This window comes from Hyperolius riggenbachi, chromosome 12 (genome assembly GCF_040937935.1).
Source record: "Hyperolius riggenbachi isolate aHypRig1 chromosome 12, aHypRig1.pri, whole genome shotgun sequence".
NCBI classification, from domain to species: Eukaryota; Metazoa; Chordata; class Amphibia; order Anura; family Hyperoliidae; genus Hyperolius; species Hyperolius riggenbachi.
The window spans coordinates 103,613,288-103,636,554 of NC_090657.1; the positions used below are offsets into that span (position 1 = coordinate 103,613,288).

At 46.2% G+C, this 23,267-nt stretch overlaps 1 protein-coding gene across 1 annotated transcript in view; it reads right to left on the bottom strand.

Annotated features, from left to right (window-relative positions):
- LOC137540959 (uncharacterized) overlaps positions 1 to 23,267 on the bottom strand; it is a 204,593-nt gene that overhangs the window by 125,703 nt on the left and 55,623 nt on the right. The window contains exons 3-4 of the mRNA XM_068262132.1: positions 8,271 to 8,356; positions 3,459 to 3,537 (exon numbers count right to left, since the gene is read on the bottom strand). Of these exons, the coding sequence (XP_068118233.1) occupies positions 3,459 to 3,537; positions 8,271 to 8,356 (165 nt within the window). The remainder of the gene's footprint in view (positions 1 to 3,458; positions 3,538 to 8,270; positions 8,357 to 23,267) is intronic.

Genomic DNA, 23,267 nt, shown 5'->3' on the forward strand with positions numbered 1-23,267 from the left:
TGCATCCAATGTACAGCATTTACCTTTTATGGTGATTTTTTTTTTGTTGTTGCTAAAACTATGGGTTAGTCTATCTGGTGTGTAACAAGATATAGACCACCAAGATTATTTTTATCATTTAGTAATAATATAGCGCCTACATCGCTGTACAGAGTATATTGTCTTGTCACTTAACTGTCCCTTAGATGCAGGGCCGGCGCTACCATTAAGGCAAAGGAGGCAGCTGCCCCAGAGCTTGTAGGGGCCCCCAGTGGCTACAAGAGGAAAAAAAGATTTTTCAAAATCGGCCTTATAGTTTTTGAGAAAATCGATTTTAAAGTTTCAAAGGAAAAAATAAACACATTTAAAAACCTGCCGACTTTAATGGTTAATAACAAATCCACCTTAAATGCTAGAAACCCTAAATTTGCAGGATATGTTAAGGAGATAATTAGGAATAAGAGGGAAAAACAATTTTTCAAAAAGACATTATAGTTTTTGAGAAAATTGATTTTAAAGTTTAGAAGGAAAAAAGTATAGTTTTAAATGCGGTAAATGTCACTTTTAGTAGCAAAGCTAACGGTAGTGTAATTTTACATGCATCAATCGAAAGCGCAATAAATTTCCTGACGGAGTTTCCAGGGGGTCTATACGCAGCCGCAGCGCTTTGGCCAGGGATCGCTATACAGCCGCAATATGGCTGTATGAAGATCCCCGGCATTTTTTCCTATTTATACAATTTTTTTTTATGTTTAGAGTGTGGGAATTTTTTTTTTTTTTTTTTTTTTTTAATTATGTGGGGTCCCCCCTCCTGAAACTTTTTAACCCCTTGTCCCCCATGCAGGCTGGGATAGCCAGAATGTGGAGCTCTGACCGTCTGACTTCACTGACTTCACACCCTGACTATACCAGCTGCAAAAAAGGTCCCCTAATGCCGATTTTTGTTCCGGGGTATATGATGGGGGGGCCCCCCAGGTTTATTTTGCCCTTGGGCCCCATTGTTGCTTAAACCGGCCCTGCTTAGAGGGGCTCACAATCTAATCCTTAAAGAGACAATGAAGTGTCCTAAAAATCAGCTTTTTATTTCAAAAACCTCTGTAACATTATTTCCCTAACTAAACCGCCGCATCCCCGCAGCTGAAATCAAACTAAATCCCCCTAACTCCCCCCTACGTTTCCCCCGCAAAATCCATGACTTTCTTGGTCGTGGATTTTGCTGCTGGAGGAGGAAGAGCTTTCAGCTGCAGCTCTGCCTCCTTACGCGTCAATCAGCGCGTATTTCCTCTCCCCCGCCCCTGAGTGAAGGAAGACTGAGAGGGGCGGGCGGAGGCGGCGATCCGAGCTGATAGACGCGTGGAGAGGCAGAGCTGCAGCTGAAAGCTCTGCCTCTCACTGAAGCGCTCCCAGCAGTGTGCCCCGGGGAGTTTGGGGGGATTTAGTTAGTGTCCAGCCGCGGGGATGCTGCGTTTTAGTTAGGGCGGGATGTTAGAGACTCTGAAGTCTCATAAAAATCAGCTTTTTCTTTCAAAAACCTCTAAGTATTTAGCCAACTAACTTATCTGTATGTTTTTGGGATGTGATAGGAAACCGGAGTGCCTCTAGGAAACACACACAGACATAAGGAGAACATACACACTCCATGCAGATAGTGCCCTGGCTGGGATTCAAACCAGGGACTCAGTGCTGCAAAATGAGAGTGCAAACCACTACGTCAAGATGCGTGCTGAGAAATCTAAATCCACAGAAGTAGCTGGCAGCTCCACCTCCCACCTGCTTTTCTGTATCCTCTAACTCAGAGGTTCCTAACCCACAGTCCGCAGCCCAATACTGGGGGCCGCAGGACGTGTTGTATTGGGCCGTAGAGATGGCCCAAACGGTTCGCCGGCGAACGGTTCCAGGCGCGCTTTGGGTGGTTCGCAATCGCATGCAAACGCGAACTTTTCCAGAAGTTCGGTTCACCCCCATAGTGCACCATTAGGGTCAACTTTGACCCTCTACATCACAGTCAGCAGGCCCGTTGTAGCCAATCAGGCTACACTATCTCCTGGAGCCACCCCACCCCTTATATAAGGCAGGCAGTGCCGGCCATTATACTTGTTCGTGTCCCTGTAGTAATTAGTGAAGGGAAAGCTGCTGGCAGACTCTCATAGAGAAAGATTAGTTAGGCTCTTGTGAGTTTCTTAGCTTGCTCCTGGCTGATTCTTATTCCTAAAATAGCACCCCACAACAGCTCTTTTGAGAGCTAATCTTGTTCTTGTGCTTTCTAGCCCCCCCCCCCCCCTTGCACCTTCCACCCTCCTCCCTTCCTCCTTCCTCCTCCTTTCTTGTCTTCTAGAGATTTGTAGGATGTCAAAAGCCAGCTTACATACATTGGCCAGGAATCAAACCCAGGTCAACTGCTTTGAATGCAGCTATGCTCACCACTGTACCACCAACACTACATGCTGAAGCCAGCCTAACATGTACCATTGTGATATACCCAAGAGAAAAATGAGCTTGCTTAGGGATTTGTAGGATGTCAAAAGCAACCTCGCATACATTGGCCAGGAATCAAACCCAGGTCAACTGCTTTGAAGGCAGCTATGCTCACATACTGGGCATGTGTGGACCTTACTCACACATGCACAGTTCAAATGCACAGTGTGTGTTTAGCAAACAAACTTTTCCAACCAAATCTTTAACTTGCCCTTGGTCCTCCTACTCACAGGCCTACTCACCAGGGGCATAATTTCACTGTCACGTGGGGCCCAGGTGGCCGCTCCTGTACACAATGCAGAGCGACAGCGGAGCGTTATACATTACTTCCTTCTGATGGCGGAAGAGGTCCTCTTCAGTGTGCAAGTGTGCAAGTGTCAGGCAACCAATCACTATGCAGCTTCCGTCCATGCATGTCACCTAGTACAGCCACATAGTAACTGGCTGTACGGCGATTGAACACCGAAGATGAGTGAAAAGAGAACCTGGGCCGCCGAAGGAGGTAATGTATAACACTCTGCTGCCCCTCTGCATTATGTACAGGAACGCCCCCCCTCCCTCACAATGGTGGGGGTCACGGGGGCTATCATTTACACCCATGCTCCTCACTGGTCTTTTGATGTAATGAATATTTATTAGCCAGTACGGGAGCTTATCAACCCAGTTATTTTTAATGTTACCTTGTCTTGGATTTTAGCAACCGGTATCTCTGAAAATGTGGCTTTGAAATCACTTGTCCCCAAAGGCAATCTCTGATTATGGACTTTTTCATCATTTTCCAAGTATTCATTTTGCAGCCATGTAAGTGCATTTCCAATGTCAATAAAGGTTGAGTGGTGTATGCGATGCTCTGTTTGCACTGATAATAATTGCTATAGGATTAGCTGTTGAGAGGCGCACTTGCTTTGTTAGATCAAATGAAAACTAGTAATAAACAGCCAAATATCTGGCAGCAATACACAACGAAAAAAAAGCAGATAAATGGTATAATTAAGGTTACTCACATTTTCACATCAAGCAGTGACCGGCCTCCGTGTATTTCTATGTTCAGGCTTTGCAGTTTAGCGCTGATTCCAATTTGCTCTGACAAAAAAAAAAAGAGTGCAAATGCAATTACCAAAAATCTTATCCTATAACAATTATTGTCAAGTGTAAATAAAAAGACTATCATGCAACGTACTCCTGCCTTTTTCATCATAGGCTAATTTTCTACTGCTCGTGATTCTGACAGGTTTTCTTTACGCCATTTCATGCTAACCAGTCTGATGGCACACTGAAATGGCAAGATAACCATTTTGTATAATTAGGCCTGTACCCTATAATTAGCACTTGTAAAGGACAAAGATATGGGCAGAGTAAAGAATCAATGCGGGATGAGATGAAGAGTCACTTTGTGAATCAGACAGAACTCATCGCCCCTGCCAGACTGTGAATCACATGAAACATGTTCTGCGTAGCAATTCAGATCCCAATGCAAAACCAGCTAATGGCTGAAGGAAAGGAGCAGATCCAAGTTATCCCACAGACATTAGAAAGTGATCTGACAGAAAAGCTAACCACATGATCATTCTGAAGAACAACAATAGTGTAATCACCATTTCTTCTCCTCATAGAAAATGGCAGCCCCCATTTGCCTCCACCTATAATAGCGATCGGCAAACTTGGCTCTCCAGCTGTTAAGGAACTACAAGTCCCACAATGCATTTGCCATTATGAATCATGACTGTGCCTGTCAGACCCCTGCAATGCATTGTGGGGCTTGTAGTTTCTTAACAGCTGGAGAGCCAAGTTTGCCTATCACTGCCCTATAACAAGTTTTACCACTATTTTCCAAGTTTGATCAGAAGATAACATCCTCTATAACCTAGGTTCTCAACGTGTGGTACGCATACCACAGGAGGTACTTCTGATAGTTCAAGGGGGTACTCGGGCTTGATATAATTAACTAAGTATAACAAATTTAGAGTTTTAGATTATGATAAATCCTACATAAACAACACCAAATTAGTATTTTAGCTAATTAAAAGCAATAATGAATGCTTGGAAATAGTTTAGAACCAATTATGTACTATGATTAAAAATATATTTGTCAAGGGGTACTTGTGATAATGTTTACTATGCCAGGGGGTACTTGGTGAGTACAGGGATTTAAAAGGGGTACATACATACCAATAAAATGTTGAGAAACACTGCTCTATAACAAGTAGTGCAGCTACCAAAAAACTCAACATTCTGTACTCACTACCCCAACCCATTTCCCCCGCCCAAAAGGGGATTACATTGAAAAATGGTGTTGGCAAATTGGGGCGCAGGATGAAGCCGAAAGCTCTGCAACTTTTCAGTAATTTTCGTTTCGCGAATTTTTGGATGCAGTTGAAAAGGAACGGTGGGGAAAAAATGGAACATACTAAACAAGAATTCAAATTAATACTAATCACTAAATTTGCAAGCCTTAATATTGTGAATTCCAGTGTACTGGTCTTAAAGGGGAACTTCAGCCTAAACAAACATACTGTTATTAAGTTACATTAGTTATGTTAATTAGAATAGATAGGTAATACAATCTTTTACCCACCCTGTTTTAAAAGAACAGGCAAATGTTTGTGATTCATGGGGGCAGCCATCTTTTTGGTTGAAAGGAGGTGACAAGGAGCAGGAGACACAGTTCCAACTGTCCTGTGTCCTGATTACCCCTCCCAGCTGCACACGCTAGGCTTCAAATGTCAAATTCAAAATGTTAAAAAAAAAAAAATTCACCAAAACAGCAGAACGAGAACAACATCAGAAATCCCATCATGCTTTGCACAGCATAAGGGGAAAACTGCCTGGGCAGTTTTCTTCTGTGCAGCTAAAAGTGAGGCTTGTAAAAGAGAAACAAAGTTCTGATGCTGTGAAACTGTTAAAGAAACACCAAGCCTTTTCAGTGCTGCTGAGTCGATTTTTAGTCCGGAGGTTCACTTTAAGCATTTTTTTGCATTTGAAACTACATAGTTTAGGAGGAAACAGGAAATTTGGGCACCAGAGGTGCTGCAGAAGTTTAAGCGACGCCATAGACACTTGCACCTGCTATTTGTAGCCGCAGTTTGAATAGTGGGTGGCTCCGTCACACACCATTTGATCAGGCGCCCAAATTTCACTTAGTAACCAATATTATTATGGCGCCTATGACAGCACCCAAACTTTCGCAGACCCCAATATTTGGCATTTTGTGGGGGGCGTGGTTAATGTTAGGCATCACTTGGGGGCGGGTCTTTTAAGGTTAGGTGTAATGGGGGGACTTTTAAGGGTGTGCGTGTGCGTGTCCGTGTGCGTGTGCGTGTCCGTGTGCGTGTGTGATAATACAGGAAAAGATGAAAAAAAAAAAAACCTTTGTATTGCTATCTGCTGGTAATTACTGGAAATATATGTGACATTTAGAATTTTAGTTAAGGTAAAATGGCCTGTAAGCTGAATTGGTTAAAGGACATCTATAAAAGTTAACGCCAAAAGACATTTTTACCTGTCAGGACTCCTCCCATTCATTTGGCCATAACTTTATCAATGCTTCTCACACGTAATCTATATCTTGTCTTTTTCGTCAGAAATTAGGCTTTTTGTGAGTAATACTAGTTTTCAATAATTACTTTATTATCAATGCATTTTATAGGCAAATACAAGGGAGAAAAAAGAAAAAAAATACACATTTTTTTCAATTCCATCCCATATAGTTTTAAAAACTGCAATGCTACTATAAATAAAACCCATCTTTTTTATTTTCCCATTAGTACAATGTATGCCAACGATAAATTATTTGGACATTAAGGTGTATTGTGTTCTTTTTGGGTTTTTTTTTGTGTCCCGTCAATTGCAAGCACTCATGTACTAAAATAACAGTAAAACACCCTCATGACATGCATATTAAAAAAAGCTGAGTGCCTAAGACAACTATTTGTTTTGGTTTTTTTTTTACATTTTTTTATTTTCTTAACGTGTTTGCTTGGTAACTGGGGTGGGGGTTTTGGAAGGGATTCATTTTATTAAACGTGTTGTGTCTGTAATTTACCTTTTCGCCACAAGGTGGCGCTAGAAACACAATCCTGATTTACCAGGAAGGAATTAACATTAACTCTTGTTATGTTGTTATGGATGGATACGGCCCCTGATTGGGGTCATGTCCATTCATTACAGGGACTGTGAATGGTTCGGGGAAGCCTTGCTTCCCTTCCCCATTCACCGACACAGAAATTCCGCTGGGTAAGAGCGGGAGTGGCGCGCACACCCGCCGCTTAAACAAAGAACGTATTAACATATCCAGTTAGACTTACACAGTGCCTATCTGAACTTCTGCAGCGTGGGGGGGGGGGGGTGTTCGGTTAGGCATGTGGTGGGGGAGTTTAGGGTAAGGCATCAGTAAAGGGAGGTTTCTGTGTGAGAATAGGGTTAGGATTAGCTGTAGTAAAATATCAGTATCATTTTATGTGGCCCTCGAGAGCTTCCAGTGTCCATCATTGTAAGCAGCAAAAGAAAGACCGCGCACTGCCTTCCGGTCCTAAGGAGCACACCAGTGACAGTGCTTCTGAATAAAACATTGTCAGTTTAAGCCATGGTGCAGCAATAACCCACGGGTCCACCTAAGCAAAATTAGCATGGGTCCCCTCCTTGGATCCAAGCTCTCCCGGTAACTGGTAAATCATACACACACCTTCCCCATCTCCACACATAGCAGGGTACTGCAGTAGAGCAGTGTAATGTTTGTCTGCTGCAGCGATACATTACCTCTTCTAATCTTCCTGGCAGTCAAATGCTCCGTGCTTCCATACTTCCTTCTCTTGATCATGTGACATGCCTCAGGAGACAAAGGTATGCTGCACTGAGCTTGTGGCTGTCAGGAAGATCAGAGGAGACTCAAAGCAGTACTGGAGCAGGAAAATATTAAACTGCTCGACTGCACTACTCTGCAGAAGGGGAGGAGCAGGACCCTCACGGTCATTATAATTACATCACTTAGTTTGAAATGGTTCAATAAATGTTACATCTTAATAAACAATTTGTCCCACGACTTAAGACTATGTTGTAGGTTTTGGACCTTTACGGGATTGAGTTTGACACCCCTACTCTAATAAAAGTAGATGGGATTATCAAGATACACACATCTGCCTGAAGCTATCATATCGGTGAATCTCCGCTGTCCATGAGGTGTCATAACAAACCCCAAATAGGCGGTTACCAAATCAAGAACTGAAATCAGATTACACGGTAATAGGCTTAAGTGCAGAACAGGAGAGAAACTGCCACTGGACCACATATTAGCACTCCATGGAACTCTCAGCTATTTAGATTGAGCTGCTCACCGACACCACTCCCTAGATATGATTCAGGTGGTTTCATGGTAAGGCTGCCTTTCAGTTACCCTTTCTCCAGTTTTCTCACACCTCATCAATAAGTAACATTTTCAGCTCTCAGCAAGCAAAAAACAAGTTTGATGTTTATCCACGATTGTCCATCCTCTTGAGAAGAGAACTTAAAGGTGCCAGATACTCGGTGCTTAAATTTTGACTTTAGTTTAATTTACGGTTCTTTACGTGGAAATTTGGGGAAAAGAAACCACAAACACCAAGTTCAGTAAATTATGCCAAAAATAGACTTATTACATTACATTGTCACAAAAAGGAAGTGTATAAACATACCCCCTGGCTAGTGACATCTACAATATATTTGATTATCTATTTTTTTCCATCTTGCATCACCTCACTTGCGTAGCATGTGTTACACAAACACCGTATTTGGGTTCATTTATCTTAGGAAGATATGACTGTGACCGCATATGATCTAATTACCTCTTTCCAATTTTCCCCGGATAAAGACGGAATATCTGTCCGCCGTCATCATTCCCTTGTCACTGGTGTAGGCTGGCATGGTGATCCTATTTAAGAAGCAGAATTACAAAGAAATTAGTTTTTTTTTTCTACTTTAAGGTATCACGAATCTCAACCGTATTATTTCTGAATGAAAAGATAAAACGGCCTCCAAATCAAATTGTCTGTTGGCAGCATGTGCTAACTGAATAACAGACTGTTGTGTTATGGGAAATGTTTCTACTAAAGCTGAGCCCAGTGAAATGAGCAGTCAGAATATGAATGATGAACATTTCTCATACCAGATTCAGTATAGACCTGCACCCACTTCATACACAAATTCTGTTGATTGCTATTGTTTTTGTGAAAAGCGTTATTTGAAGGCATTTTCATATCTTCTACCATTCATACAAAAAAAAATCCCGAATGCGGTTTTGGTTAAGGCCCTTGTGCAGCCTCCCGTCTTTTGAAATGATAGTAAATTTGCATTCATTGGCAATGCGCAGTGTTTTCAAGCACTGCACGTCTATACTTTTTCCATTAAAAATATTGAACGTTCCTACCGGACAGCGTCCAAAAGCTCCTTACTGACTGTAGAGTGGGAGTTGCTTAACGGTTCACGTTAAGAGGCTTTGCTAATTGCTCAACTAAGAACGTAGTGTACTGTCTCTTTTGCCCATGTGGAAAGTTATATGTAGGGCAGACGACTAGAGATGTAACCAACCTATATGCGCATTCCGACGCTCTAGGAACTTGCGTGACTCCCTGGTGCATGCTAGGAACATCAGCACCCAAACCCGAGGTCAAGATAACTGGCTCAGCAGCTTACCCAGACCAACTGGTATGTTTCCATGTGGCCATTGTGCCCAATGCAGTTATGTTCAGAGAGGGCCTTCCTTTCCACATCCTTTTACAGGGGAACGGTTCACGTTAAGAGGCTTTGCTAATTGCTCAACTAAGAACGTAGTGTACTGTCTCTTTTGCCCATGTGGAAAGTTATATGTGGGGCAGACGACTAGAGATGTTAGAACCAGGATTAGTGAGCACCGCAGCAACATACGCTGTGGCGAGATGGATTCTCCAGTAGCACGACATTTTTTTGAGGCAGGACACAATGTGACGCAACTGAGGTTTAGGGTGATAGAGGAGGCGACAGTGACACCATCATTTAGGGGAGGTGACCTGGAGCAGAAATTGCTTCAAAGGGAGCTATATTGGATCTACAAGCTTAACAGTAAAGTACCAGGTGGTATGAACGAGGAGGTGGACCTATCACCCTTTCTGAGATAGTGGTGAGGCTATTGGTTGATTAATGAGAGATCTTGGATCTTGACTTTTACACTTTTCTACTTTTTGACTAAACTGATTTTAACTGATCCTTCCCCTTTAATAGATTTACGGATGTGATGCTGCTCTGGTTGCAGTAACTAATTATTGTTTTTACTATTTTTTCTAGATATTATGTTAATTCCTGCATGAGAAGCCCTGTTTCCTGGACACCAGACTACAAACATGATCAAGACCCGTTTATGGACTGTATATCGCTCATTCACTGCTTATTTGCTAGTTTGCTTTTGCCACTGATAGCGATGTCCCGACCCAGGTCTCCCGCTCGCGCATGCGCGGCGGCCATATTGGGGATGGCTTGTCACCCCGTGTACCTGGCTGGGCTGAGAGCGAGGGTGCCTGGGAGCGGAAGTGACGTCGGGCGGAGTGCGGCGATCGCCGCACGGCCTCCTGAGCGTCAGAGGGGCACGCCCAGGTGTCCAGAACGGGCGTTTTCATTGAAGCAGGTATTTAAAACTTGACACTGGCACACTATTGTGCAGCGACTGGAGGAAGCAGACTGGCATATACCCTCTGACGAAGGGTGATAGCGAAACAGCGCGCTGTCAGGGTATATCCATATTATGGAGTTGATGTATTGACTTTGCATTTGTCTTAAGCCCTAGGGCTGATGTTGCTCTTATGCTGTGTGCTGTTTAGCCTGAATGTTGTTTTGTACACAACAGGTTTGCTTACTGCTTGATATGCATAACTATGTCTGATATTGTGCATTGACTACAGAGTTCTAGTGTCACTGTCATTTTCTGTGGTGTAATGTCTGATGTAACCAAGTGTTATTTGCTGTTATGACCATTTTGTAATACATATCCTTTTTGCATCAATTCCTTGCATGGTGTGCGAGTTATTTATATTTTAATTGGACTGTGTAGGGCCATGAGGGCTCGGTTTATATACTCAGCACCCAATATTTGTTAATATCGGCTCACTGTATTGATATATTAGGTGTGCATACCTTATTTTGTAAATAGCCCAGCTTAAAGCAGAACAGTCCATCCCCTTCCATTGTGAGGAGTTGTGTAGTCTAGAGCCTAGGTTCTCAACATGTGGTACGCGTACCCCAGGGGGTACGTCTGATGGTTCCAGGGGGTACTCGGCTTGATAAACTTTACCAATAATAACAAATTTTGAGTTAAAGAAAATGATACATCTTATTTAAACAATACCAAATTAATATTTTTGCTAATTAAAAGCAATAGTAAATGCTTGGAAAGTGTTTAGAACCAATTTTCTTGTACTACGATCAAATATATATTTGTCAAGGGGTACTTGTGATAAGGTTTACTATGCTGGGGGTTACTTGGTGAGTACAGGGTTTTAAAAGGGGTACATACCAGTAAAATGTTGAGAAACACTGGTCTAGAGGAGTCCCAAGACTTCCTACGGATACAGGAAAACACAGAGAGAGACCAGGAGCCCCTTATGGTGTTTTAAATTAACCACTTGAGGACCACAGTCTTTTCGCCCCTTAAGGACCAGAGCCTTTTTCTCCATTCAGATCACTGCAGCTTTCACGGTTTATTGCTCGGTCATACAACCTACTAGAGATATCGCGAACAGTTCGCTTGCGAACGGTTCCAGGCGAACTTTGGGGGTTCGCGTTCGCCTGCACCAGGCGAACTTTCGCGGAAGTTCGATTCGCTCCATAAAGCTCTATTGAGCAAAACTTTGACCCTCTACATCACAGTCAGCAGGCACATTATTGCCAAACACACTGCTCTCACTGCTGGAGGCCCGCCCCCCCTCCCTCCTCCAAGCAAGGTCCTTATACTATTTGACTCACTTGTCTGCCTACACTAATTAGTTAAGGGACAGCTGCTTCCCACCTCCCTCCTCCCTCCCAACTGTTGAACACGAAAGGCAAGGCCATGCTACATATCCTTAAGCAGTGGCTGGATGGTGCTACATATCCTTAAGCAGTGGCTGGATGGTGTAATGGTTAAGGGCTCTGCCTCTGACACAGGAGACCAGGGTTCGAATCACGGCTCTGTCTGCTCAGTAAGTCAGCACCTATTCAGTAGGAGACCTTAGGCAAGTCTTCCTAACACTGCTACTGCCTATAGAGTGTGCCCTAGTGGCTGCAGCTCTGGCGCTTTGAGTCCGCCAGGAGAAAAGTGTGATATAAATGTTATTTTTCTTTTGGACTGAGCATAAATTGTACATGCTAGGCTAGCTTCAGCTAGCTCCAGCTAGAAGTGTTGGTGGTATAATGGATATGTTAGTTACCTACCATACACTGATACCTGGGTTCAATCCCCAGCCACGGTATGTTAGCTGGTTTTTGAAATACTGGAATTCCCTGGCAGATGAGACCCTCCTCCCTCCGGTAGATGGAGGAGGGTGGAGGGAGGGGCAGGTATTAGAACCCTTGAAACATGTTTTCTAACATTATTCCAGCCAGTAGAAATTTTTGAAAATTTTGCATCCCCATCTATTGCGGTTCGCAAACTTTTTTCCGCAACTTTCCGCAAACCGAACCGAAAATCGGAGGCTCGCGACATCTCTACAACTTACCACCTAAATGAATTTTACCTCCTTTTCTTGTCACTAATACAGCTTTCTTTTGGTGCGATTTGATTGCTGCTGCATTTTTGCATTTTTTACTTTCTGTGCTGACATTTTTCAAATAAAAGTAAAATTTCTTATACATTTTTGTCCAAATTTATTGTGCTACATGTCTTTGATTAAAAAAAATCTATTCAGTGTATATTTATTGGTTTGGGTAAAAGTTATAGCGTTTACAAACTATGGTGCCAAAAGTGAATTTTCCCATTTTGAAGCATCTCTGACTTGGTGCTAAAATTCCAGGATAGTATAAATACCCCCCAAATGAACCCATTTTGGAAAGAAGACATCCCAAAGTATTCACTGAGAGGCATGGTGAGTTCATAGAAGATTTTATTTTTTGTCACACGTTAGCGGAAAATGACACTGTGACAAAAAAAAAAAAAAAAAAAAAGTTTCCATTTCTTCTAACTTGCGACAAAAAAAAAAAAAATGAAATCTGCCATGGACTGCTATGCTCCTCTCTGAATACCTTGAAGTGTCTACTTTCCAAAATGGGGTCATTTGTGGGGTGTGTTCACTGTCCTGGCATTTTGGGGGGTGCCTAAATGTAAGCACCCCTGTAAAGCCTAACGGTGCTCATTGGACTTTGGGCCCCTTAGTGCAGTTAGGCTGCAAAAAAGTGCCACACATGTGGTATTGCCATACTCAGGAGAAGTAGTATAATGTGTTTTGGGGTGTATTTTTACACATACCCATGCTGGGTGGGAGAAATATCTCTGTAAATGACAATTTTTTTAATTTTTTTTTTTTTACACACAATTGTTTATTTACAGAGATATTTCTCCCACTCAGCATGGGTATGTGTAAAAAATTACACCCCAAAACACATTATACTACTTCTCCTGAGTACGGCGATACCACATGTGTGGCACTTTTTTGCACCCTAACTGCGCTAAGGGGCCCAAAGTCCAATGAGTACCTTTAGGATTTCACAGGTCATTTTGCAACATTTGGTTTCAAGACTACTCCTCACGGTTTAGGGCCCCTAAAATGCCAGGGCAGTATAGGAACCCCACAAATGACCCCATTTTAGAAAGAAGAAACCCCAAGGTATTCCGTTAGGAGTATGGTGAGTTCATAGAAGATTTTCTTTTTTGTCACAAGTTAGCGGAAATTGATTTTAATTGGTTTTTTTTTTTCACAAAGTGTCATTTTCCGCTAACTTGTGACAAAAAATAAAATCCCTGGCATTTTAGGGGCCCTAAACCGTGAGTAGTAGTCTAGAATCCAAATGCCTCAAAATGACCTGTGAATAGGATGTTAGGCCCCTTAGCGCACCTAGGTTGCAAAAAAGTGTCACACATGTGGTACTGCCGTACTCAGGAGAAGTAGTATAATGTGTTTTGGGGTGCATTTTTACACATACCCATGCTGGGTGGGAGAAATATCTCTGTAAATAGATTTCTCCCACCCAGCATGGGTATGTATAAAAATACACCCCAAAACACGTGTGGCACTTTTTTGCAACCTAGGTGCGCTAAGGGGCCTAACGTCCTATTCACAGGTCATTTTGAGGCATTTGGATTCTAGACTACTCCTCACGGTTTAGGGCCCCTAAAATGCCAGGGCAGTATAGGAACCCAACAAGTAACCCCATTTTAGAAAGAAGGCACCCCAAGGCATTCTGTTAGGAGTATGGTGAGTTCATAGCAGATTTTATTTTTTGTCACGAATTTTGTGGAACCGGTCATAAGCAGGGTGGCCTCTTAGATGACAGGTTGTATTGGGCCTGATCTGATGGATAGGAGTGCTAGGGGGGTGACAGGAGGTGATTGATGGGTGTCTCAGGGGGTGGTTAGAGGGGAAAATAGATGCAATCAATGCGCTGGGGAGGTGATCGGAAGGGGGTTTGAGGGGGATCTGAGGGTTTGGCCGAGTGATCAGGAGCCCACACGGGGCAAATTAGGGCGTGATCTGATGGGTAGGTGTGCTAGGGGGTGACAGGTGGTGATTGATGGGTGTCTCAAGGTGTGATTAGAGGGGGGAAATAGATGCAAGCAATGCACTGGCGAGGTGATCAGGGCTGGGGTCTGAGGGCGTTCTGAGGGTGTGGGCGGGTGATTGGGTGCCCTAGGGGCAGATAGGGGTCTAATCTGATGGGTAGCAGTGACAGGGGCTGATTGATGGGTGATTGATGGGGGTTCAGTGAGTGATTAGATGGCAGAACAGATGTAAACAATGCACTTTGGAGGTGATCTGAGGGTAGGTCTGGGGCAATCTGATGGTGTTGGAGGGTGATCAGATGCCCGTAAGAGGCAGGTTAGGGTCTGATCTGATAAGTGGCAGTGACAGGTGGTGATTGACGGGTGAATGACAGGTGAATGACGGGTGATTACAGGGGAGAATAGATGTATACAGTAAACGGGGGGGGGGGGGGTCTGAGGTCGTTCTGAGGGTGTGGGTGCGTGATTGGGTGCCCTAGGGTCAGATATGGGTCTAATCTGATGGGTAGCAGTGGCAGGTGGTGACAGGGGGTGATTGATGGGTAATTAGTGGGTGTTTAGAGGAGAGAACAGATGTAAACAATGCACTTGGGAGGTGATCTGACGGCGGGTCTGCGGGCGATCTGATGGTGTGGGTGATCAGATTGCCCGCAAGGGGCAGGTTAGGGGCTGATTGATGGGTGGCAGTGACAGGGGGTGATTGATAGGCGATTGACAGGTGATCAGTGGGTTATTACAGGGAACAACAGATGTAAATAATGCACTGGCGAATTGATAAGGGGGGGTCTGAGGGCAATCTGAGCATGTGGGTGGGTGGGTGATTGGGTGCCCGCAAGGGGCAGATTAGGGTCTAATCTGATGGGTAACAGTGACAGGTGGTAATAGGGTGGGATTGATGGGTAATTAGTGGCTGTTTAGAGGAGAGAAAAGATGTAAACAATGCACTTGGGAGGTGATCCGACGTCGAATCTGCAGGCGATCTGATGGTGTGGGTGATCAGATTGCCCGCAAGGGGCAGGTTAGGGGCTGATTGATAGGTGGCAGTGACAGGGGGTGATTGACGGGTGATCAGTGGGTTATTACAGGGGGGATATACCGTAGGTATACAGTACACAGGGGGGGGGGGTCTGGGAAGAATCTGAGTGGTGGGGGGGTGATCAGTAGTGTTGGGCGAACAGTGTTCGCCACTGTTCGGGTTCTGCAGAACATCACCCTGTTCGGTGTTCGGCCAAACCGTTCGGCCGCATGGCCGAACTAAGAGGGCATGGCCGAACGTTCGGCTAGCGGTGTGATTGGCCGAACGGGTCACGTGGTTCGGACCCGAACGCGCTCTGAATGGCCGAACTGTCCCGTGGTTCGGGTAAATAAATACCCGAACCACGTCATATTTCCGCCATTTGTCTGTGGGTTTAGCTTTGGGTAGGCAGGCAGGGTAGTTCGCGCTCCAGCCACGCTAGCCAGGGTCCCCCCAGTCATTGTGTCGCTGCTGGGAATAGTAGTACACCGCTCGCTCAGCATTCTGTTTACTGCCACTCTGTGTACCTCGCTCAGCCACACTATATAGCATTCTGTTTACTGCCACTCTGTGTCTTCTGGGAATAGTGGTACACCGCTCACCCGCCACTGTATAGCATTGTGCTCTGTGTCGCTGCTGGGAATAGTGGTACACCGCTCACCCGCCACTGTATAGCATTGTGCTCTGTGTCGCTGCTGGGAATAGTGGTACACCGCTCACCCGCCACTGTATAGCATTGTGCTCTGTGTCGCTGCTGGGAATAGTGGTACACCGCTCAGCCACACTATATAGCATTCTGTTTACTGTTCTGTGTCTGCTGGGAATAGTAGTACACCGCTCGCTCAGCCACACTATATAGCATTCTGTTTACTGCCACTCTGTGTACCTCGCTCAGCCACACTATATAGCATTCTGTTTACTGCCACTCTGTGTCTTCTGGGAATAGTAGTACACCGCTCACCCGCCACTGTATAGCATTGTGCTCTGTGTCACTGCTGGGAATAGTGGTACACCGCTCACCCGCCACTGTATAGCATTGTGCTGTGTGTCGCTGCTGGGAATAGTGGTACACCGCTCAGCCACACTATATAGCATTCTGTTTACTGTTCTGTGTCTGCTGGGAATAGTAGTACACCGCTCGCTCAGCCACACTATATAGCATTCTGTTTACTGCCACTCTGTGTACCTCGCTCAGCCACACTATATAGCATTCTGTTTACTGTTCTGTGTCTGCTGGGAATAGTAGTACTCCGCTCGCTCAGCCACACTATATAGCATTCTGTTTACTGCCACTCTGTGTCTGCTGGGAATAGTAGTACACCGCTCACCCGCCACTGTATAGCATTGTGCTCTGTGTCGCTGCTGGGAATAGTGGTACTGTATAGCATTTCTGTACTGCCACTGTACTGCTGCCAGTCAGCGTGTACTGTAAGGATAAGTGAAATGAGGAAGAAATACGGTGAAAGAGGGAGGGGCAAGGGAAGAGGTGTTTCCCCTGACTGTTCACGTACAGGCCACAGGGGAGCACCCAAGAAAACCCACTCAATACCGCCCATGTTGTCCAGGACAACAACCCTCACAAATCCAAAAGAACAGGACCAGATAATTACTTGGATGACCTCTCAAGCGTCCAGCAGTGGGTTAAGCAGCACCAGCACATCACGCACGAGGTCCGAGTCCTCAGCCAGTTACAAGGAGCCAGTGGGCACAAAGCTGACACAACCGGCAGTGACACCACGCACACAACTGCCAGATAACCAGTCCGATGAATTACCTCAGGACACAATGGGGTATTCGCAGGAGCTATTCCCAGCCCAACAAACTTCCACCTTTCAAAGGTCAATGGAGGAACAGCCAGAAATGTTGTGCCCGGATTCACAACCATTAACTGTGGGAAATGCACTGCGCACTGAAATACAAGGCGAGTCCGAGGAGGACTCGGAAACCCAAATCCCAGAGCAAGTTGGGCAGAAGGGGTTGCAATTGCAGGAGGTCGGCCGACAAGATCTGGAAGACGACGTTGGAGTGAGCTGCGCAGAGGTTGTTCTGGGGAGCTCTACTCCACGGCGGCGGCCCCCCACAATGACATATGACGAGTTTCAGGAGATGGAAGAGGAGGGTATGGACAATGTGGACAGAGACCCAGATTTTGTTTGTGAACGAGAACATCGCCGTCGTAGCAGCAGCACAGATGAGTCTGTTGAAGAACCCACTGCTGCACGAGTTCGCCTTGTGCCACAAGGTAGGCGGCACGCAATTTCAGGCACCACAAGCGTGGAAGTTAAAGTGAGAGGCAAAAGAGGAGCAAACAGAAATCGCCAGCAAGGCAGGTGCTCCAAAGTCTGGGCTTTCTTTGAAGACTGCACTGAGGATGTTACCATGGCGATTTGCAAGGTGTGCAAGACCCGCCTGAGCAGGGGGAAAAGTATTAACAACCTCTCCACCACCAGCATGAGCCGCCACATGCTATCCAAACATCCCACTCTGTGGGCAAACGCGGCAGGACAGGGTACCAGCAACACTGCCTCCCTTGGGTTCACCAGACTCACCACCAGACCCGCCTCAGCAGCAGCAGTAGCCCAGCCATTGCGTGGTTCACAACATTCACAAACATCAGACGACGCTGACACTGTCACTTTCCAGAGTAGTGCTCTTGAGGTCTCCCAGTATTCATCAAACACAACAACCAACAGCCCTTCCGTGTGCAGCGCTACGGTTCAGTTGTCTGTGTCGGAGATGTTTGAGCGCAAGAGGAAATTGCCAGCAAATGACCCCCGGACCGTGGCAGTAACAGCCAGCATAGCCAAGCTTCTGGCCTGCGAAATGCTGCCATATCGAGTGGTGGAGACAAACAGCTTCAAGGGCATGATGCCAGTGGCCATCCCACGTTACGTAGTTCCCAGCCGCTACCACTTTGCGCGCTCTGCAGTGCCTGAGTTGCATGAGCACGTGGTCAGCAAAATAACCCGAAGCTTGAAGAATGCCGTTGCCTGCAAGGTTCACCTCACCACTGACACCTGGACGAGTGCGTTCGGCCAGAGTCGATACATCTCCCTTACCGCGCACTGGGTGAACCTTGTGGAGCCTGGCAGCGATTCCTCACCTGCTACGGCACGGGTGTTGCCCACGCCGCAAACAGCTGCACCGCCGTCCCTCCCACTGGATAACAACAGCAGCACCTACCTCTCTGACTCCTTCTCCTCCAACGCATCTCAAAGCTGTACCTCATCCGGAAACGCTAACCCAGCAGCAGTAGGATCGTGGAAGCAGTGCAGCACAGCTGTTGGCATGCGTCAACAAGCGTTGCTGAAGCTGATCTGCCTTGGGGATAAGCAGCACACAGGGGAGGAAATTTGGAAGGGAATAAAGGAACAGACGGATTTGTGGCTGGCACCGCTGGACCTGTAACCGGGCATGGTTGTGTGTGATAATGGGAGTAATCTCATTCGCGCTTTAAGGTTGGCTAAGCTGACACACATCCCTTGTCTGGCGCACGTGATGAACCTAGTAGTTCAGCGGTTCCTGAGGACATACCCAGACGTGGCCGATCTTCTGTTGAAGGTGCGTCGAGTGGCCAAACATTGTAGAAATTCCAGTACTGCTTCGGGGGCACTCGCCAAGATGCAGGAGCGCTTCAATCTCCCCCACCATCGCTTGCTGTGTGATGTCCCTACGCGCTGGAATTCTACGCTGCACATGCTAGCCCGCTTTTGTGAGCAGAAGAGTGCAGTGGTCCAGTACATGACGGCGCAGTACCGAGGCGCATCCGGACAGCTGCCAAGCTTCTGTGGATCCGATTGGGCCAACATGTTGGACCTCTGCCAAGTCCTCCAAAATTTTGAGCAATCTACGTTGCTTGTGAGCAGTGACAACTCTTCAGTCAGCATTACCATACCACTGCTGTGTTTACTGAAGAGGTCAATGTTGAAAATCAAGGAAACAGCTGTCATGATGCAACTGGGGGAATCTGAAGGAGAAAACGATCAGCGTGATGGTACCAACATCAGGCCCTCCGCCTCAGGGAACGCTGGCCCCAGCAGCTATGACGAAGAAGAGGAGGAGGAACAGCTGGAGTTGGAGCAGGAATTTCATGCCACCACTGACGAGGGCCAGAGCGGTGCACGTTGGACTTCCACAATTCAGCGCGAATGGTCAGCAGAAGCAGACCAGGAGGAAGGTGACGACTATGATGCATCACAACAACTATCACAACGCTCACAAGAGGATGATGAGGATTCTGGTAGGACTCTGGCACACATGGCTCAATTCATGCTAGACTGCATTGAACGTGACCCACGCATTGTGCGCATTCTGGACAACACCAATTACTGGGTTTATACCCTTCTGGATCCACGGTACAAACACAATGTTCCAAAACTGCTTGAAGAAAGAGTCAGACAGGTCAAAATGGAAGAATACCAGCAGGCCCTTGTGGAGACTTTAGAGAGGAGATTGACATCCTCCCCCTCCTCTAGCCAGTTGTACGCCGACAGACTGACTTCCGCAAACCCAGGACGACCAGGAGGGCAGCAAACAACGCAAGCCGCAGCTAGTGCCCAAAAGGGAATGGTATCGGCAGTGTCCTTGGAGTGGGAAAATTTTCTGACACCCATGCAGCAGCAGCCCACTGAACAGCAAGCGTGCAGATCCACCTCCAACACCGATCGCCTGGAGAAGATGGTCAAGGACTACATGTCAGATGACGTAGCTGTGTCGAACAATCCATCTGCACCCTTCAACTATTGGGTATCGAAGCAAGACACCTGGCACGAACTGGCAATGTACGCAATAGAGGTGCTGGCTTGCCCGGCAGCCAGCGTTATGTCGGAACGCTGTTTCAGTGCTGCCGGAGGCATCGTCACAGATCGGCGTGTCCGCCTCTCCACAGAAAATGCAGACCGTCTGACTCAAATTAAAATGAATCAATCCTGGATTGGAAATGACTACGCAACACTCCAGGACCCCAACCAAGTAACATGACCAATCAACATCTGCGATGGTGTAGCGTTTCCGGTCCCTGTTTATTGAACCTCTCATCTGTATTACATTTATGACTGCATGGCGGCAAAAAGCATTGCTGCTATATCCGCACGCTTTTTGTCCTCATGCAAGGCCTGGGTTGTTGTGTCTCAAAAAGCATGGCCTTCTCCTCCTGCGCCTCCTCCTGTTCCATCACGTCTGCTGCTGCTGGGTTAGCGTTGCCGCGTGGTCCCTGTTTATTGAACCACTTATCTTTATTACATTTATGACTGCATGGCGGTACAAAGCATGCTATCCGCACGCTTCTTGTCCTCATGCAAGGCCTGGGTTGTTGTGTCTCACAAAGCGTGGCCTTCTCCTCCTGCGCCTCCTCCTGTTCCATCACGTCTGCTGCTGCTGGTGCTGGGTTAGCGTTACCGGTCCCTCTTCCTGGAACCTCTTCTCTGTATTACATTTATGACTGCATGGCGAAAAAAAGCATGTTACCTGTGCAAAGAAACATGACAATTTCCACATTTAAATCAATTTTCTCAAAAACTATAAGCTCTTTTTCAAATATTTTTTTCCCCTCTTGTACCCACTCCCAAGGTGCACATACCCTGCTAATTTGGGGTATGTAGCATGTAAGGAAGCTTTACAAAGCACGAAAGTTCGGGTCCCCATTGACTTCCATTATGTTCGGAGTTCGGCGCAAACACCCGAACATTGCGGCGATGTTCGGCGAACGTTCGCGAACCCGAACATCTAGGTGTTCGCCCAACACTAGTGATCAGGAGGGAGCAGGGGGCAGTTTATGGTTAAAAAAAAATAGCGTTGACAGATAGTGACAGGGAGTGATTGATGGGTGATTAGGGGGGTGATTGGGTGCAAACAGTGGTCTGGGGGGTGGGCAGGGGGGGAGGGGTCTGAGGGGTGCTCTGGGCGATCAGGGGGAAGGGGGGGCAGGATCAGTGTGTTTGGTGCAGACTAGGGTGGCTGCAGCCTGCCCTGGTGGTCCCTCGGACACTGGGACCACCAGGGCAGGAGGCAGCCTGTATAATAGGCTTTGTATACATTACAAAGCCTACTATACATATTCTCAGCGGCGATCCGGGTGCTAGTAACCCGCCGTCGCTTCCAAACGGCCGGCAGGTTACAGTGCGAGGGGGGGGCGGAGCCTGTCACCGGCGGCTGATCGCTTCACGAATGATGCGATCGCCGCATAACCACGCCCGCCGCCGCCGATGGGCGTATTGCGGTCGTTTGGGCCCAGCCCTTGCCGCCGCCCATCGGCTTAAGGCGATCGGCAAGTGGTTAATGTCAAGGTCTGGATAAATACCAAGTGATGAGGTACTCACAAAGGTGGGTTGCAAGACCAGCAACCACAGTATAAAAACAAGTGAGGAAATCCTGTCCCCACTCGAGCTCTTTGTCTTCCAATGTATGAAGAGAAAACTATTGTTTGGGTACACAAAACAAACAATTGGCAGCAACCTCTAATAGCTAGGGGGTTGCAAACAATATCACTGGGAGGGAGAAGGCACCCCAAAAAATAACCATGGATGTAATAAATATAAAATGGCTTACCTCTAAGAAGAAGGGACAATGCCAATATAGGAAAGAAATTTTAATAATCAGTTGAAAAGGGCGCCTGAGCCACCTGTATGAAAAGGGTGCATCCATAGACATCAATGTTATTTCTGCAAATATCGGCTACAAGGTGATGAAAAGTTTTCATATCGGCTACAAGCGGGTGCCCCTTGGCAGCCCATATTTTATTTGGCTACGGTCGGCTACAGTAGGGTGCCACTTTGTAGCCCATATTTTTGATTCGTCTACAAGATTTTTGTCTACAAGGTTTTTAATTCTACTACAAAAGGGCGCCCCTTTGTAGCCCATATTTTTAATTTGGCTATAAGCACCCCCAGGGGGGTCTTAGGGTTAGGCACCACCTGGGGGGTTAGGTTCTGTGTGAGACTGAGTAGGGAGAAGTTAGGTCAGGCATGGGCAAACTTGGCCCTCCAGCTGTTAAGGAACTACAAATCCCACAATGCATTTGCCTTTATGAGTCATGACTGTGGCTGTCAGACTCCTGCAATGCATTGTGGGGGCTTGTAGTTCCTCAACAGCTGGAGGGCCTGAGTTAGGTCATAGTAATCACTTTTCTTAGCTATAGCTAGAGCCCTTTTATAGCCCAATACATTTTGCCTATAACAGCATCTTTTTTATAAACTAAAACTAGCTTTCTCGGCTACACCAGACATCCTGTGTAGCTGAATTTGGCATATGGGCTATACCGGGCCCTCTTTGTAGGCAAATTTGGCATATGAGCTACACCGGGAGCCCTTTGTTGCCGAATTTGGCATAATGGGCTATACCTGGGGCTCTTTGTAGCTGAATTTGGCATATGGGCTACACCAGGCGCCCTTTCTAAGCGAATTTGCGATATATGGGCTACACCAGGCGCCCTTTTTTTCCAGGCACCCTTTTTAAATGGACGCACACACATAACACAGGATAGTGTGTTAGGTAGTCTTTGTGCCCTCCATCATTTCCTATCACCCAGATTAGTATTAGGTAGCCTTTGTGCTCCATCATTGCCTCTCCCAAATAAAAGTATTGGGCCGTTTTCTGGGCCTTTCATCATCCCCCACCCAGATAGTAGAAGTAGGTAGCCAAGTATGCCCCTATACTATATTAGCATTAGGTAACCATGTGTCTCCCATAATTAGCACTATTACCCACTATTACCTTTTTACCCACTCCTCAAAACGAAAATATTAGGTAGCCAGATGTGCTACCACATACTAGTAGGTTAACCGTGTGTTCCCTTCAAACCATATTTGTCAGATGCCCTCCAAATGGTATTATATAGCCAGAGGTGATTAGTTAGCCCTCGATATAGCTAGACAGAGGTAGCCTCTCAGTATTAAGAAACAAATATAGGTAAACCTCAAGTATAGACAGCCAGAGGTAGCCTTCTAGTATTAGATAGCCAGAGGTAGCCCACCAGTATAGGTAGCCAGAGGTTCCCTCCCCATTTGGTAACCAGATGCGTCCCCAATATTAGGTAGCCAATGGGGTTCCTAATATTAGGCAGTTATAAGTAGCACTTTCCCCAGTATAGATAGCTAGATGTGCCCCCCCATG